Source organism: Homalodisca vitripennis, chromosome 1 (assembly GCF_021130785.1).
Source record: "Homalodisca vitripennis isolate AUS2020 chromosome 1, UT_GWSS_2.1, whole genome shotgun sequence".
NCBI lineage: Eukaryota > Metazoa > Arthropoda > Insecta > Hemiptera > Cicadellidae > Homalodisca > Homalodisca vitripennis.
Genome location: NC_060207.1, coordinates 153,568,716 through 153,586,122, shown reverse-complemented (window position 1 = coordinate 153,586,122; position 17,407 = coordinate 153,568,716). Strand labels below are relative to the sequence as shown.

Sequence of the window (17,407 nt, the reverse complement as noted above, 5' to 3'; positions counted from 1 at the left end):
ATTCCTTTTATTCTATGTTTTAGGGTACTGTAAGTGATGTCAGCACAGGGTCATGGAAACCCAGATACTCCATTTCCATGGTCTTCACCTCATTTCTTAAATATTTTCTGGCGTAACTAGACAACCTCCATCAAAAATATTTAGAAAGGCTACAGAAAGATTGAAGCCTATATCAATATTAATAGCTAAAACTATTATTTAAATTTGTTCTCAGATATTAAATATTACAAAAGTAGTTATAGTTTAGTTTATAGGCGTATTCAAAACTGGCAATGTAAAACGTTGTTCAACATTTTTGAAGATGCAATTTTTAACTCTGAATCTTACAGAAACAAAATGGCAATAAAAGAGGGTTTTATTGTCTTCTAAATAAATAAACAATACGAATCAAGTGTTTCAACCAAATTTACTTAAACACCTCTCCTCCTCCCCCCACAAAACACAAACACACACACGCGCGCGCGCACGCGGAAGTAAATCATACATGGCCCAAATGCCCTAAATGCCCCAGAGCACCTTAGAAAGTTTTAAGAAACTCGTTATATATGTAATATATGATCTGTATGTGATGTGTCACACGAACCATGGAGAATGTCCATGCCTTTATAGAGTGAAGGTATCATCGGCTCCCTTAAAAACTTCTTTGGGAATTATTGTAAGTTCTTCAATGAGGAAGTTTAAAAGCTGAGTTTTTCTACCAAGTTTGCAGTGTTTCTGACTATTAAATTCGGCACTTGTTCTTTTCTTCCTATATTTATTATTACAATTGTTTCATATTTATCTTGAATTGTTTCATTTTTAGATCTTAATGTTGTTGTTTTCTGTTGTTTACTATTTTTATTTACGTAAAAATATTGTACTTGTTACAATATACAAATTTAACCACAATTGTTGAAGTTTAGTTATCAGTTTGTTATAGCAGTGTAAGAAAGTTTCATAATAGTTATTGATAATAGTCTTTAATTGGATTTCTATACTGTATAGTTTTACATTAAATAACATTTCCATTACAATATGTGCATATACAAGTAGTTGATTTTCTGCTAGTCTCTTTGTGATGCCCGTCTTGGAATTTTTGGCGGGAAGTAGAAGTCATTACATATACTCATCAATCACTCAAGACTCAAACACCATAGGCCAAATTGTGGAATTAGGAATTAGGTTATGCTTGTAGTTAACGAAAGTTAGTTGAGTGATACATGATTATAGGTGAAAGAATTATGGGATTGGATTCTGAGTGAGCACATAAAACAATCACTGCCTAATATTATTGTTATTATTAATGCACTGAAGAAGGGTTGATCACATATACTAAATATTAGGTAAGCTAATGTTGAGTTAAATTAAGTAGAATACTTTTAAAAAATATCAATTTTGAGGTTAAGCCTTGAATGTAGCCTATATTATATAGCTAAGTTGATATTGTATTATTTTTATTTCAGAAGTTAGGTGCAGTATATCTAAATAAGTTATGCTACAATCCTTACTAATTGTTCGCTTTATGTGATATCTTTGGTTAAATTTGAATCACACAAAAATATATGTTATAAATCATATGACTTGAATGTCTGGTAAATACTTTAGTAGGTTAGAACTACTGGGGATCACTAACTGGAATAATAAAGTAATAAAAAAACTTTACTTAAAAAAAAAAAAAAAAACAGACAGGAAGACTAATAGGCTGGAGAATAATTATATCAAGAAGTATCCTAATAAGGCTATTAAGCTATGTAGGAAAACAAACAGTACGATCATTTGACTCTGTTTTTGTATCGCTTTATATAAGCATTTAATAAAACTTAGACCTAATGTTTCTCAATTTATTATCAATGTAGGCTATCTAAAATACCAAATAATAAAATCACATTTTGAAATTATAAGAATAAATTTAATACATACAAGGGGTAGGGTACGATAAGCGGACCCGGTTTTTTATATAGAAATTGGCAAACGATATTACTCAATCATAACCATTGATATAATAAATTTATACTAATTATTTTGAACAATTAACTTAAATAATCTATATCAACAGCTGTAAACACTTTCAAATAATACACGTAAGGTAATATTTCAATTTTAAATAAGTAACATTTGATAATTAAGAATGGCAGTCAATTTTAGAAAACTACACAACATTGCTTTTAAAGACGATAAGACATGTTTTTCGTGGCTTCAACATGTAGGACTCGTACCGAAAAACGCATTATGTGAAATTTGTGGGAAAGAAACAAATGTAACTGTGAGATTAGCAAATATGGTCGTCTTCAGTTTTATAGATTTATAGGTTATAATAATTTCATTGGTCACTGTTAATATTAAATTCACAATTTAATGTTAAACACATGTTTGTTGTTGCGGACTATAGATACTTTTTTATCGATTGATAGTCTAGGATTTGAGATGCGAATATTAGGTATCGATGATTACATTCTTCGATATAAAGAACCGGGTCCGCTTATCGTACGCTACCCCATACAAGGACATATTCATCTTATAAATAATAAAAACAAGCTTCTGGAACAGAAAGTAAAAATCTCATATAATAATTTAACCTAACTATTAGTATTATTTTATTTATGTTTCTAAGTTAACTATTATATTTCAAGAATCAAGAGAATCAAGAAGAATCAAGAGATTTATTTGCCATTAAATACAAAAAACAGTACAATAGGCATCGTCAATCAAGCCCCAATAATGAAATAAAAACTCTTAACTAGTCCGAATGATAATATCACACATGTCACTACAATTCAAGTACTCTTCAACAGTATAGAAGGCTTTGATCTTAAGCCACTTGCTAACCATAATACTAAATTTCTTAGGTGGTAGAGATTTTACAGAATTTGGCAACTTGTTGAATAATAATAGTTGATGATATTTATAGCTCTTATAATACTTATTGAGTCTAATGCTAGGTTTAAACAAATTTTCTTTTTGCCTTGTGTTGTAACTATGAACTAAAGAATTTTCTTTAAAATCATCTATATTATTTTTTACATAGAATAGGTTACAGTAAATATATGCACTAGCTAGAGTCATAATGTTAAGATTTGGGAAAACCTTTCTGCATGACTCCATTGAAAACAATCCAGTAATTGCTCTTATCGCTTTTTTTTGCCATACAAAGGCTTTTTTGGAAGATTTCCCCAGAGTCTAATTCCATAAATTAGATGAGTATGGAACAATCCAAAATAGCACATAACTAGTACTTCTGAACTTACACAAGTTTTTAATTTTCTTAAGAGATAGGTCACTCTTGCCAATTTTTTACATAAATTACTGACATGTTCCTCCCAACAGAGCTTACTGTCTAGATATATGCCGAGCAGCTTTACCGGCTTAAACATACTATCATCCAAGTTAAGGTGATGTTTCAAAGAGAATATGATGTGTTCTGTTTTATCATCATTTATAAACAATTTGTTAGAGAAATACCATGTTTTTGCCTGTATAAGAGCTTCATTCAGTTTTGCTTGTACATTTGGAATATTTACATCATTTTGGATCAACGTGGTGTCATCAGCATACATGTGGCACATTTATTCAGTTAAAGTAATACCAGTATCTTATTTAGAATCTAAAATATATTTATAGTAGAACCATATGATCAAAGTTAATTGTTCAAATTTATTAACTATAATTATATAATTGTTAAAATTATATACTACTGTGTTTGATACAGAATTTTTACATATAACATGTTCTTTACATCTTGCAGTAGCAGAGTATTCTACATATACTTTATTAATAACAGCCACTGATACACTCAGGTCTGTACACATACTGGTTTTTTCAGACAGCTTTACCGGGGCCCGGACTGAGCCTCGCCACATGTCTATTTTAGGGGAAAGTTTCAACGGGCGGTGGTGGGACATGATGGGGTCCGGCCAAATATCTTATCCGGTGCTCTCTAAAGTAGAGTACGGCCCTCCATATGCTACTTTCAGAATTTTAACATTATATACTTCTATATTTTATAGAGAATTTTGACATGGAACATGTGTAGGAAACAGGATTTTTCCAGACATTTTTCAATCGTTCAGTAATAAAAAAAAATTAGTAACACTATTTCTTCACAATCCTTTCATCAACAAAAACAAACTTCAAACAAAGGAATGTTACATTTTCTCTACCACAACTTGCAATAACAGACTACACTACATATACTGTACCAATATCAGTCACTGTTACATTACTGCCAAAATGTTAACATTGTTTACTACTGATAGAAGAATTTTGATATATAACCTGTTCTCCACCAGAACTTACAGTAGGAGAGTATACTACATATACAGTACCAATATCAGCCACTGATACACTAACTTACTGTAATAATGTTAACATTGTATATTATTGTGCTTGGTAGAGAATTTTGATATGTAATATATTCTTTCTTATAACTTATTCTACATGTACCAATACATTATTCAAAACATTCCTATATCCAAGGTGTAATTTGGTTTGTAGGTTATTTTAATGTAGATTTAGATTTTCTTTTGTGGCCAATAGAGCAAAATCATTAGTTTGAATCAACTGTAAACTTAAAAATATATGACTTTTATTTCACAAGAAGTAAAGTATATAATAATGGGGGAAAATAGACATAATCTTTGTAATTTATTTTACTGTGGTGAGTTAATTTTTTTTATTTAATGTTTCACAGGATAGAATGAGTTCTGATGAAGAGATTTTGACAGTGAGGAAGAAAAAATATGTGGTTGACAGTGATTTGAGTGACACAAATGAAAATGTGGGAAAGCAGGAATTAGATGATAATAGTAATGACCAAAATGATACATCATATCAATCTCCAAAAAAGAAGAAAAAGAAAACTAGGAGGTTGAAAACTATTGGCAGCAGCTCAGAGAGTGATGATGATGATAATGATTCAATACTAAAGAATGTTAAACATAGTTCAACTTCCAATATATCACCTATTAAAAATGGTGACATCTCACAAGAGGAGGAGAATCATTCAAGTGGTAATAATGAATCAGTATTATCAGGAATGAAGGAAACACAACTGTCAAAGGTAAGTACTGTAATTGTATTGATTGTGTTGTAGAATTTTTAAATCGGATTGTAGTCTTTAGCAAGTAAATAATGTTTTTGGCTCATTTGAAAGAAGTAGATAGATTTTGGGACAATTTTAATATTATTAATTTATTTTCATAGAATCTACATGTACAGTGCTCAATATCTCAAAAACTGTTTGAGATAAAAAAAATTGTTTATTAGATAAAGTTTAGGAAATATTATGAGTATTCCAACAAAATTTTTATCTGGGTCCATAAAATAAAGGAGATGTGAATTTTTTTTAAATTTGAATGGCTTTATATTAACACACAATGTCTTACTAAACTGGCCAACTAACTTAGTTGGGATATCTACAAGATTCATTTTTGTACTAATCTTAACTTGTTTAAGCTTTTTTGAGTCAGTTCTAATTTAAATCACAAGTGGTTTGAGGAGGTGGTTTTTTATTCTGGAGGTAATTTTTGGTGAAGTTAAGTAAGGTAAGTAATGTAATAGGTTTTTTTTAGACAACTCTCATGAGTTATACAATGTTCAAGGTACAAGATATCAGCAGTACAGATGAAGGATTGATATACATAACAGAGTCAGTGTACTCTTGGTTAATTAGAAAGTGCTTTTATGAGATGAACTAGTGGAGGAGTTTTGAATTCTTGAGGTCACTTTCGGTGAAGTTATGCAGACATTTTTATGTGCTACCACAAGGACAATTGCAATAGGTTGATTTTTTAATACAAAATCTATCTAAAACAATAAATAATTAAATTACATTGACTAGGAACAATTTGGAAAGTTGAAATATTGCAAGAAAATAGTATTCGCCTGGTTTTGTCTTAACCATATTGTCTATGAACTCACAAGTTTTTTATATTATAAAATAAGACATGAATGTTTTTTTTTTCTTGTTTCAGAACTCGTGGTACAAGAACAGTGATTTATTTACAGATGAAAGCTCTGATGAAGATAATGTTCAAAAGAAGGTAAGCTAATTTTTAAAATCAGTATCAGTTCGATTTACTTTATTAATTTTCGTTCTATCTACTTATAAGGTAAGTAATATTAAAGGGTTTTTAGACAACTCTTATGGGTTATGCAATGTAACAAGGTACACGATATCAGCAGTGCAGAGGTAAGGGTTGAAGTAATCTAGAAGTGACACCATTGGGGAGAGTGCCAGAGCTAGTGGGTTTTTAGTGCTTGAATCATTTTTATCATCACTCTTCTGTGAGAACTGCTTGTGCATTAACGTTTTTCATTAAAGATGTAAAATGGTGTACCGGTACTGTATGTATAGAGAAATGTTAATATTTTAATTCGTATTGTCATACTTTACTGGCTCATTTACAAGCAAGAAATGGTGTAACTATCTCATAATGAACAGGGAGTTTTCATGAGAATTTTTGTTACCTTTAATTGGCCTAGTTTTAGTAACCATTTATATTTAGTAAGTTCTAATATTTTATGTTAACTTTAATTTTAACGTATACATACAACGAGACACCTGTTACTTCTACTATGCAGGGTTCATGTAATATTCAGTACAAATATAATTCAAATTCTTATTCTAATGCTCACTGAACTCCTGTGTATATCATTACAACTATTCAAATGCCTCCACTAATTTTGTTGCTATATATAAATGAATGTTACATAACCCTTGATTTATTTAATGCACTGAAGTCACAGTACTCTGGTCTTAAAATGTCCAATATTTGTAAATAAAAATAAATTAGTCTCTTACGTTCATAATTTTAATTGGCTTATTGGCTTTATTGACAGTTAGGAACTGTGAGGTAAAACCCTTTACTAAGTAATAAAAATAGAATATGTGAGAATAAATTATAAATATAAGAGTGGGTTTGTTCATGGTGTCTTTTTTTATAGTTAATCTTAATTGCACTTGTTTGATTACGAGAGTAATTTTTTTTACATAAATAATTTTGCAATGTAATAAGAGAAACTTTTTATGATTTTTAATTATAAACTAAAATATTTTTACTTGTCAATATAGTCACCATTTATATCTACACTTAACAGGTGGCCGTGGCATCACCTTTTGGGTCTCCTCATTGAAGAACTGTTGCCTGATTAATTATTATCAGTTAGTAATAATTTCTTACAACAGGTCTTCTCTTTCCAATCACAGTCCATCAAGAAATTCCTAAGTTATGGGAAGAGATGAAGGTGCTGGGCTAGGGCTGTATGGTGGATAGTTCCGTAATCCCCAATAAAAATTGTACAGTTGCATCTCTTTGTTTCAAGACTTCATTCATGAAATAGGCCCAGATCATTCTTGATCATGAATATTGTCCTTCATTTATTAAACACATGTACCATTTCATAATGCTGGAAGTGAATTTCAGCAAGAGTTGTTGTATTTAAAACAATAACAGAACACAGTTCATAATCAGTAGCATTACTGATTAACATAGTGACAAACATAGCAGTATAACCACACAACCAACATCGTTAGGGACGTGGCGGCGTAGTGGGGGATTGGCCAAGTGTCAGACATCACATGACAGCCTGAATGATCTGTAAATAGTTCTGACAAAAATTATCTTTGTTGATTAATTAACTTTCTGTAAGGACTTTGTTATATTTTAGTGGTACATGTAAAAATTAAATTACTTAATTTTTTTGGTTTAGTTGAATATACAAAATATATCTGAGCATCCTTGCTTGGCCATTAAAACGCAATTATTAGTTTGTAACACAAAAGAGATTTGTCTTTTAAAGTTAGTCTCAATATGTGATTGGGCTGCGAGATATATTTAATGTTTTTATTGTTTAGAGGCGATCCTTCTAAGCTATAGTCTACGAAGTAAATGAATCTACTTGATTATACATGTTTGGAATGTTATATAGCATTAAAGACTTGGCTCAAGTCATGTATTCACTTGTATGAAGTACTTTATGTTAAAACACAAATAGAAAGTAATTAAGTGCAACATGTGCGTATTTAATCTTTGTCACAACAGAGCTCTGTTCCTTTGACATGTTTAAAATATTTGGCTTATTTTACATGTATTTGGCTGTATTTATTGAATGCTGCTGTAATATTTATTCTTTAATTTAACAAGAGTATTCTGTTCATCTGATGATGTGGATATATTATGTTCATACAATTTCAAATAACTATCCTGAATTTCATACAGTCTATCAAATTTCTCTTATTATTAAAAATTTTACATTTATTATAAATTTACATTGAAGGATATTTTGTTTTATTATAGGGGTCTTATAAAGGCAGCGGAGATGAAAGGGCAAATTCTAGTGATGATGCTACTTCACATGACAAGGTAAATAAATAATACTAGTGGCTAGTAGTGGCAGCTGCTACGTTTTACTGTTATAAAATGAACTTAAACATAAACACAATTTTAATTACATTGATCTTTTTAAATAAATATTAATACATATTATTTTAGAATCACAATAGTACTTCTTGGTAAACAATGTTATTTGTGCAACTATTGTCGCCATTGTTTCTTTTTCCTTGTATCTTTCTATTTTGTAATAGAATCATTGATGCACAAAATTCGAATCATTATCGTCATCAGTAGCTGTAACGTTTGATAAAATATTGTCAACAATATATTTGTGTTCAGCATTCCAGCATTCAATATTTTATACATTTATTTTCCTATATATGAACATTCAACACTTTAAAATTGCACATTGGTATCATAAACTGTAGGTGAAGAGACCAGCAAGTTTACCTTTAAGCAGTCTAAAACATTTTCTTTTTAATACACTTTGTATATTTAAAACTTTTTAAATATTCAAATCTAAAAATTTAACTGTGGCTTCTTTAAACCTCATCCATAAATTTAATGTGTTAATCCAATATACATCATTAGCAAGCAACAGCATGTATTCACCTTGTAATATTGTTTCCGCCTATTTCTCTTTTAGGTCATTTGTTACTTTTTAATGTGTAATGATTATAAATTTCTGAGTATAGAGGTATTGATGAAATTTATGATCTTTATTGTTTAAACCTAAAATCATGCTGTTGAATTTGTGTATTTGTTAGGGGCGTTTCAAGAGCCACGATCTCTTCTCCAGGTTTGAAATAAACATTATACAATCCCTCTTCATGTAAAGCCATGCATATTTTTTTTATTTTTCTTGCATTTAGTTTTGATGTAGTCCCTAAACACATTCATGAGCATTTACATACCTCATATTCGCATAACTCATTATTTCACAAATGCCATGTTAGTCACTTTTTTAACCTCTGTAAACGTATTGAAACTAATATTTGATACTTATATGCGTGAACATACCTCCATATTTATGTGCAAATCATATTTTAAAAGAAGGTATTTGTTGTATGACAACATCACGGTTATCCAATTGATGTACTCCCATTACAGTAGGGGCCAAGGAAGATCACAGTTGGCACAACACGTCAACTGCCACCTGGCATGGTGACCATTGTCATAGTGTTGTACTGTACAAACATCAAAGTATCGTTATTAATTAGTTAGCTCAGTCCTCGTTGGTTGCTGCAAAGTCAAACACCAAATAGGCTCCTCCCTCAACTGCACTCTGGAGGTCTCTATCAAAAATGTAGATTCCATATCTCTTCTTTGGTATTTTGGATAACTATCATTATTTAAGACAGTGTCATCATAAATGTCGTTGGATAGTCTTTTGAACTTTTACCATCTATCATAAATGGTGATTGTATGTTTTGATCCACATGGGCCAGGAATCATTGTCCTTAAAACAATTCCATTAAATTTTGGAGACTTTTGCGGATTGGGTATTTCTGTGCAAACTAAATAATAAAAATCCTCTGAATCTTGAAAATTAGCTCTATATTCAAGTAATAAAATCGCGTGGTAATCAGGTAAACATCTTTTTTGAAACTCAATAACATGTACTTGTCAAAATTGTACCAAATTACCACAATCCTTACTCCTTCCCAACCCATTATAAGGGAAAATCAAAGGATACAGCATTGAATCACAGTAGGGACTGAGGACAGATAGAAATTTTGGACATCCTTCTTATCCATGTACAACTACGTAACAATATTCTGGTAGTTCTCCTTTTTTAGAAGTGAACACTTCTGCTATCTCATCTCATCACATACACAATTATACATTCTCTAGTTCATCAATTACAATAGTTTATGTTTTAGGAACATGCATCTTCTGAAGATGAAGAACTTGAACTGGAAAAAACCATTGGACGTTCACCTTCTCCTCCAACCTCACCCCTAAAGGTAAAATATTCTGTTGGTTTATAGTTAAAAACAATTATTAATTTTGTATTAATCAGACTAGTTGAGTTGATGTAACATTCACAGTAGGCTTGAAATTTATCACGAGGTTTATGATGTGTACAGTCAAGTAATAACGAGTGAAAACCAATTGAGGCAGTGGTGCATTGGTTTTAAAAAGGGACAAACCAGTGTTCACGATGAACATTGCATTGGTAGGCCTAGTCTTGAGAGTGATGAATTCTTGGTGAAAATCAATGAGGAGGAAGACAAATCATGGCTACTGTGTTTTGAGACGCTGAGGGAGTGATTCTTGTTGATATTCTTGAATGTGGCCTAACTGGTGGCCCTAGTCCCCTCCATTGCTGCACCATGTCAAAACTTGTTAATTTCTGGAGATATATATATTTCTCACAAGAGAACACAGAAAAACATAGAAACATGATATTGAAGATCTTAAGAGGTATACAAATCAACGTAAGTACAAACATTATTGTAAATGACTTGAGAATTCTAAAACATCAAAAAAGTACAAGAAAAAAGATAGTATACAACTACCTAAAATGTTTTAAAAGCTGTCATTTTGGGTCCATATTGGGAATTAGTAGAGTAACATTTTTTTCTACATATGTGAATGGCTGCCATCTTTAAATTTTAAGTGGTCAAGCCTGGCGAAGGAACTCATCCAAGCTATGTGCAAGTAGTGTTTCTGCACCAAGTTTAGTGTGAATCTGTTAAAGATTATGACAGTTGTCTTGTTCACAAGCTTACATTATATTTCATAAGCTTACACACACACACACACACACACACACACACATGTACGTGCGCACATGCACACATAAATTTCTTGATACAATGTTTTGGATTCTGGGGGCCATGAAATCCCATCATGAGTGTGATTGGAATATGCAGATTTCTATGAAATCTACCTAATACCTCCGCTGAATACACGTATGGAATATGTCATTTGGGAGGTGAATTGTGGTATGAATCTAATAAAGAGGTTTTTAAATACATGTAATTAATCAGTATTGGAAGAATCCAATTAAAATATTTATTTTACAAAAGAGGTGAGAACTAATTAAAAACTAATTATTTTGAATCTGTTTAAAAGTAATGAATGGAGTTAAACATATTAAAAATATTTGTTATATACACATTTTAGAATGTATCATGCATGTGTAGTATCACCAAACTTGGATTAATGTCCCTTATGAAACAGTTTTTTATAAATAAAGCTAAAGCTGTTCGAAGACCATATCTAAACATATTGAATATTACACTAAAATATTATTGCACAGCAATTAAATATCTAAACTTTGTTTTTAAGAAGTGTACAAAAAAAAGGAAAGGTTTAAATTTCTATGAAAAGAGTATTTAACCCTTTCCGGGCCAGGCGGCAATATATTGCCGCCATAGATCATGTCTGAAAAGTGCCAGGTGACAAAATATTGCCGTCGGTGACGTATGCGAAAAGCGCCAGGCGGTAATATATAGTCTCCTTGATATTCGTCGTTTTCTTAAATAAATACAACGTCAAATGATTAAAGTTTTATGTTTTTTTATTCTTTGGTATATTTGTAGATAATTAATATGAATATCATTTTTATTTTGGAGGTCTATGCATTTTTATTTCATAATTGTCACTATACGACGTTATCAGCTGACTCGATCTTTCGTTGTTAATTCTTTATGCTTTAGAGTAATCGTATTATTGTATGCTGGATTCTTCTTCATTATTTTATTTTGTGGTTGTAAATATTAGTAGTTTTATTTGTTACGTGCTTAGCTATTGTGTGTAGTAGTTACAATGACTGATAATTTTATTTGCGATCTCATAGGAGTGAAATTGTAAATAGAAAAAGTGTAATGTTTTTTAACTGTATTGAAACTGTTTATGGATCCTACAATCATCTGTTTACCGGTACATCCATAATGTGAATTTTAAGTTTCTTGCAATGTAAGAATCAGTTGCTTTAACACTTATAAAATGTTGCGAAGTACAGTTATGCGTATTTATACAAAATGTGTCATAAAAAGTTTATTTATGAGAGAAATAACACAAAATTTTGTATAGTTGTTCCTTTCTAAATGTATAATATAATAAAATAGCTTCAGTCAGTACAATTATTTTTCCCTTTTTAGTTATTTGCAAAAAAATACAAAAATAAAATTTTTTATGTAATCTATTAAAACATTTTTTTTAAATTTTAAATTACTTAAAAGTACATCTATATATATTTCTTTTGTTGATAGTATATATCTATACTAGTAATTTGGTGTAACTTTTAGGTCATTCTTTAATTTTTATGAAAACTTATAAATTTTAATTTAAGAGACTGCAAAATCACCAATTTTAGCCTGGCACTTTTGACTAGTCACAAGGGGATATGAGATGTGAAAAATTTTGCAACATCTCATATTTGCTCCTGGCCCTGAAAGGGTTAATAAATGAAGTTATTGTATAAGCATGTTGCAAAAATGTACACAGTCTCTATGATAGTATGAAGAAAAATAGAAAAAATTTCTAGATTCCAAATGAGCTGACATTATTTCTTTTGATGTTACCCAGTACTGATGGCAATTAAAGAAAAACATCCTTTAAAATAGCAGATATCACAAAATCTACATACCTAGCACTTATACATAACGGATCAAAATTCTAGAAATTGTCGAAAGTTTGGTGAGTGTGGCTACTTGTTCTTCCAAAATGTGCAAGAGACAAATAATTATTTTTTAATATGGCTATTGATAAGGCGGCTATATTGCATAACTCAGTATAATCAAAGTTAGCGTAATTATAAGGACTCATTTAATTCTAGGAAAGGAAGTCCAAAAAAAAGGCACTTGATGAGATGGAAGAGATCCGGAAAGAATCCCAACGCATGATAAGAGAAACTCCGGTAGCAATTCCATATCATAGACCAAGACAACGTACTCTGGCCGAGTTCAGAGAAAGGAGAAAGGCTACTCCGAAAATATCACTTCATACATCTGCTGATCTTCTGGTAACTGCCTGGTGAGGTTCTTTTGCTGTCTTTGTACAAGTCTAGTTCATAGTATGTATATCATTCTTCATGAATTCTGTTATTCATTTTATGATCCACTGATTTCATAAATATTATGTGTGTTATAATGTGTTAAACAAATAATTTCATTAAAGAATATTTTAACAAACAATATTTTAATGTTGTTTGTATTAAATTAAAGTATTAGTAATGTAATGTTTTGGGATCAAACACTTTATAGATCTATTAAGGCTTGCTACTTTACTAACAATGTTTATTTTTGACTGTAGGAAAGCAATTGAGCAACGAGAAAAAGAAGCAGAAACATTTTACAAATCAGAATCGTCAGAGGACGAGGTTGAAGAGGAAACAAGGAGTATTGATGTGCAGGAAAATCATACTGACTTGAAAAATAATGAAACTACTGAAGAAACTATTTCATTGACCACTCAAGACCAAAACAATGAACATGAAGACATGAGTAAGTGTAGTGAAGGGTCAGAGTTAACCAAATTAGAGAACAATGTTGGCAACTCTGCTGGAAAATCAGAAGCTTCAGTTTATAGTAAAAGTTTTGCAACAGAATTTAGTAATAAAACAGAGAATAATGAAAGCAATAATCTAAAGTGTGACCTAGATGTTGAGAAAACTTCTCTAATTAATAGCGAGGTGGTACAAGACTGTGCTCATAAAGAAACTGAAGTAAATCACATAAATTCTGTGAAAGAATTGGAAGGTGAAATACATCGTTGTGCAAACAAAAAAGACAGTTTGGCCAATGATGATATAAAAGACAGTGATCTTTCCAAAGATGACTATTGTACTAAAAAGGAAGAATCTTCAGTAGATGAACCCAACAAAATGTCCTCATGCAATTTAAATTCTGTAGACAGTTTACCCAACACAGAAGAATTTAGTTTAAGGTTAAGTGAATCTCAATCAGAGTTAGACTCTTTATCAAAATCAAATGAACAATATATTAATATAAGTACCATTGAAAGGCATGAAAATCCAATCATAAATCATACTGAGTGTCCAAACAATTACCAGAGTTCAATAATGGAAGTTGATAATGCAGAAGAGGATAAAGATAAAAAGAATGAAGGTCAAAGTATCAGTGGAATGGTGACAAGTGAAAGTCAAAATGAACAGAATGAAGAAGTGAACTCTAATGATCAGTGTAATAATGAATTTAAAAAACAAATAGAAGATGACATGAAAGAAAATATTGATTCAAATAAATTATTAAATACAACCAATGAAATTGACAATATTGAGTACAAACTTAGAATGAAATACAACTATGAACCAAAGATACCAGTCGCTAGTGCTCCGAAAATATCAGGTGCTGAAGATGGTGTGATTGATTTAGAAGACAAAGTTGTGAAACCTGGAGTAGATGGGCTCATGGAGAGATTTTATACACATTTGTCATACAAGAAAAAACCTGTTAAAAAGAAGACATCCCTTGAACTCAGGTATAGTAAATGTATTTTAGTGTGGTTTATTTTTGTCATAATCTTGAGATCAAAAATATTCTTGTCAACATTTTTATTTCTTTTTGAATCTATAATATCAATTCTTGGTCCATCAAAGTATTGTCCATTCTTCTCATTGTCTCTGTCTACTATGGGTTGTAAAGTCCCTCCTCTTTAGTCTTTTGGAATCCAGATGCAGTCTCATATCATTTGATGTCATCTTGCATTTTCCTGCATGTGTGCTCTGTGAGTATCTATCGGTCCTTATCTTGTTACATTCCACAAATCTGGTCTATAACTGTTTTCCACCTACTAACTCTCATGATTTACTAAAAATATGCAAGAAAAAGAAAATAGCCCTATTATTTGTTTAGGTTTAAATAATAAAAAATGAAAATAATTATCAAGAATATTTTTTTAGCTATTTTTTGAACAAAAAAAATACATGTGCGACGTTATGATTTCAGTCATAAATTTGGTGCATCTGTGAAAATTATTTAATTTAGAAATGGTTGTGTTTTCAAGTAAATCAGCATCTAATTTTGTAGCAAATATTGGTCAAGAAACACATTTGAACTATAATTTAAATCAAAATAAGATCAATGAACTAACTTGTTAAATCGCTTATGAAAATAACTTAATTAGGGTAATAATATTAATCCTTTGATATTTTACAATTTTGCATTTGACTTGGTTAAAAAACAGATACTACTCTACTTTATGTTTTAAGAGTCTCTTTTAATGTTATTAAAAGCTCGTATATGTAGTTGTCATGCTGTACGTATGTCTTACAGTATTGTGAGTGCAGAGACAGATAAAGCGGGCCATGTTAGTGCCATCAAGGAGGAGATTGTGAAGGTGCTGGTGGGGAGTGAGGAGACAGAGGAAGATCCTACTCTGGCTAAACCTGGTGCCAAGTTGGCGCGACTACGGACTCACCTACGGGCCGAGATGTGTCGCCAACGTGAAGAACAGTGGAGCAAGAAGCAGCAGGAGCAGCGTTTGTACGAGGACGAGATTTATGAAGGTTGTACAGGTTTTGTTGATCTGACTTTTGTTTTAAACAAGCTAAATTATCTGTGATTTGTACTCTTTTGACCTCATATTATGATAAATATCTGGAATAAAGTCTTTAAAATATAAAGTTGTGGTAGACAAATATAAAAAAGAGTAATAGAATAATGTTCATTAAAAAAAATTGTTAGTGTTAGTTAACGTTTGTTTACTTTAATAATTTCACAGGGGAAAAGGATGTTTGTGATGCTCTTGATGAGGATAATGATAATGAAGATGGCAGTAAAAGTGATGGAGAAGAGTCAGAAGAGGAGGAGGAGGAGGAGGAAGAAGAAGAACTAGAAGAAGACGATATTGACATGTCAGATAAGAAAAATAAGAAAAAGAGTGCATTTGTTGATGATGAAGCAGAAGAATCTGATGATGGTGTTGTGAAAGATGGTATGTAGATCAAATAGTAAATTAAGTTATACATTTACATTTATAATGATTTTGAATGATTTTACTAATTTTTCTATACTTTCAAATCTAAATTTGGAGTTGTGGAAGATGAGACCCAATCTGACACAAAGAAACAATAATAACGGTTTACATTTAAATTTTATAAAAAATTCATTGCACAGTGCTTGATCTATAGTGTAATGCAGGTAGCAAATGCAAAGTTAATATCTAACTTTTACTCCAGATTTTGTTTTCTCCTAGGACAAGAAGCTTATAAATTGGACTTAGTCCTATAAGAACTTTAGCACTGCTTCTGGAGTAACAGGATTATCTTATAACTAAACGACTACTTCTAGTTTATTCACATCTACTTGATCAAAATCAAACTAATATTTTTCTGTAGCCCTGTAGTTATGAATTTTACTTCTACTTCTACTTTTATACTTTTAAAATGTTGTAATTTCTTTAATTTGACTAATCTAATATCATGAAAAAGGCTTTTATCATTGTTAATTCTATACTTAAATGTAATTGTTTTATAATAATGATTTTTGAGGAAAGTTGTAAATGAATAAAGACATTGGGCAATTTTTCACATCAGTGGTGTAAATGATACTGATATTACATTCAAGTTAAAGGAATGCAGTGGTTTTATTTTCTTTTATGAGTTGATATGAAGTCTTTTAAAGCATTGTTTTAGAATTTTGTCCAATATTGTTGTATTCACTTCATTTTATAACTAAGCATATGGACAACAGAAAGCATAAATGTATTATTGTTATTTTAGTTTTTAAAATTCGTATTATTTGTTTGTTAGCCTAAAAATGGGTTTTCAATAAATAATTTATTAAGAATATAACAAAGGTTTGGTGTCAATATTTTTTTCAGCTATACAATAAACAAAACAAAATCATAAGGCTTCTAGAAATTAAAGAAATACTTTCTTTTCAAATCAACTTTAAATTAACTTAATAATTTAAATTTTTTGTTGGTTCTCAAAGATTAAGAAACTAGACCTATTTTCCCCTTAAATAGTGTTTTAAGAAGTAGTATGTAGAGCTTAATTCTAGAGTTTAATTCTTTTATATTTTATAAATTTATAATTTAGTTTGTGCATTACTAATTTAATTATTTAAATATTTATTTTAGTTACTAATAGTTCCCTTTTGCAGCATAAGATTTTGAATCCT

The 17,407-nt window shown here is 30.5% G+C and overlaps 1 protein-coding gene across 1 annotated transcript in view; it reads left to right on the top strand.

Annotated features, from left to right (window-relative positions):
* The first annotated feature begins 1,106 nt into the window (after positions 1-1,106).
* LOC124374137 (claspin-like) overlaps positions 1,107-17,407 on the top strand; it is a 50,373-nt gene continuing 34,072 nt past the window's right edge. The window contains exons 1-9 of the mRNA XM_046832416.1: positions 1,107-1,322; positions 4,667-5,035; positions 5,949-6,017; positions 8,274-8,339; positions 10,193-10,276; positions 13,099-13,295; positions 13,575-14,762; positions 15,557-15,789; positions 16,005-16,217. Of these exons, the coding sequence (XP_046688372.1) occupies positions 4,673-5,035; positions 5,949-6,017; positions 8,274-8,339; positions 10,193-10,276; positions 13,099-13,295; positions 13,575-14,762; positions 15,557-15,789; positions 16,005-16,217 (2,413 nt within the window). The 5' untranslated portion in view covers positions 1,107-1,322; positions 4,667-4,672. The remainder of the gene's footprint in view (positions 1,323-4,666; positions 5,036-5,948; positions 6,018-8,273; positions 8,340-10,192; positions 10,277-13,098; positions 13,296-13,574; positions 14,763-15,556; positions 15,790-16,004; positions 16,218-17,407) is intronic.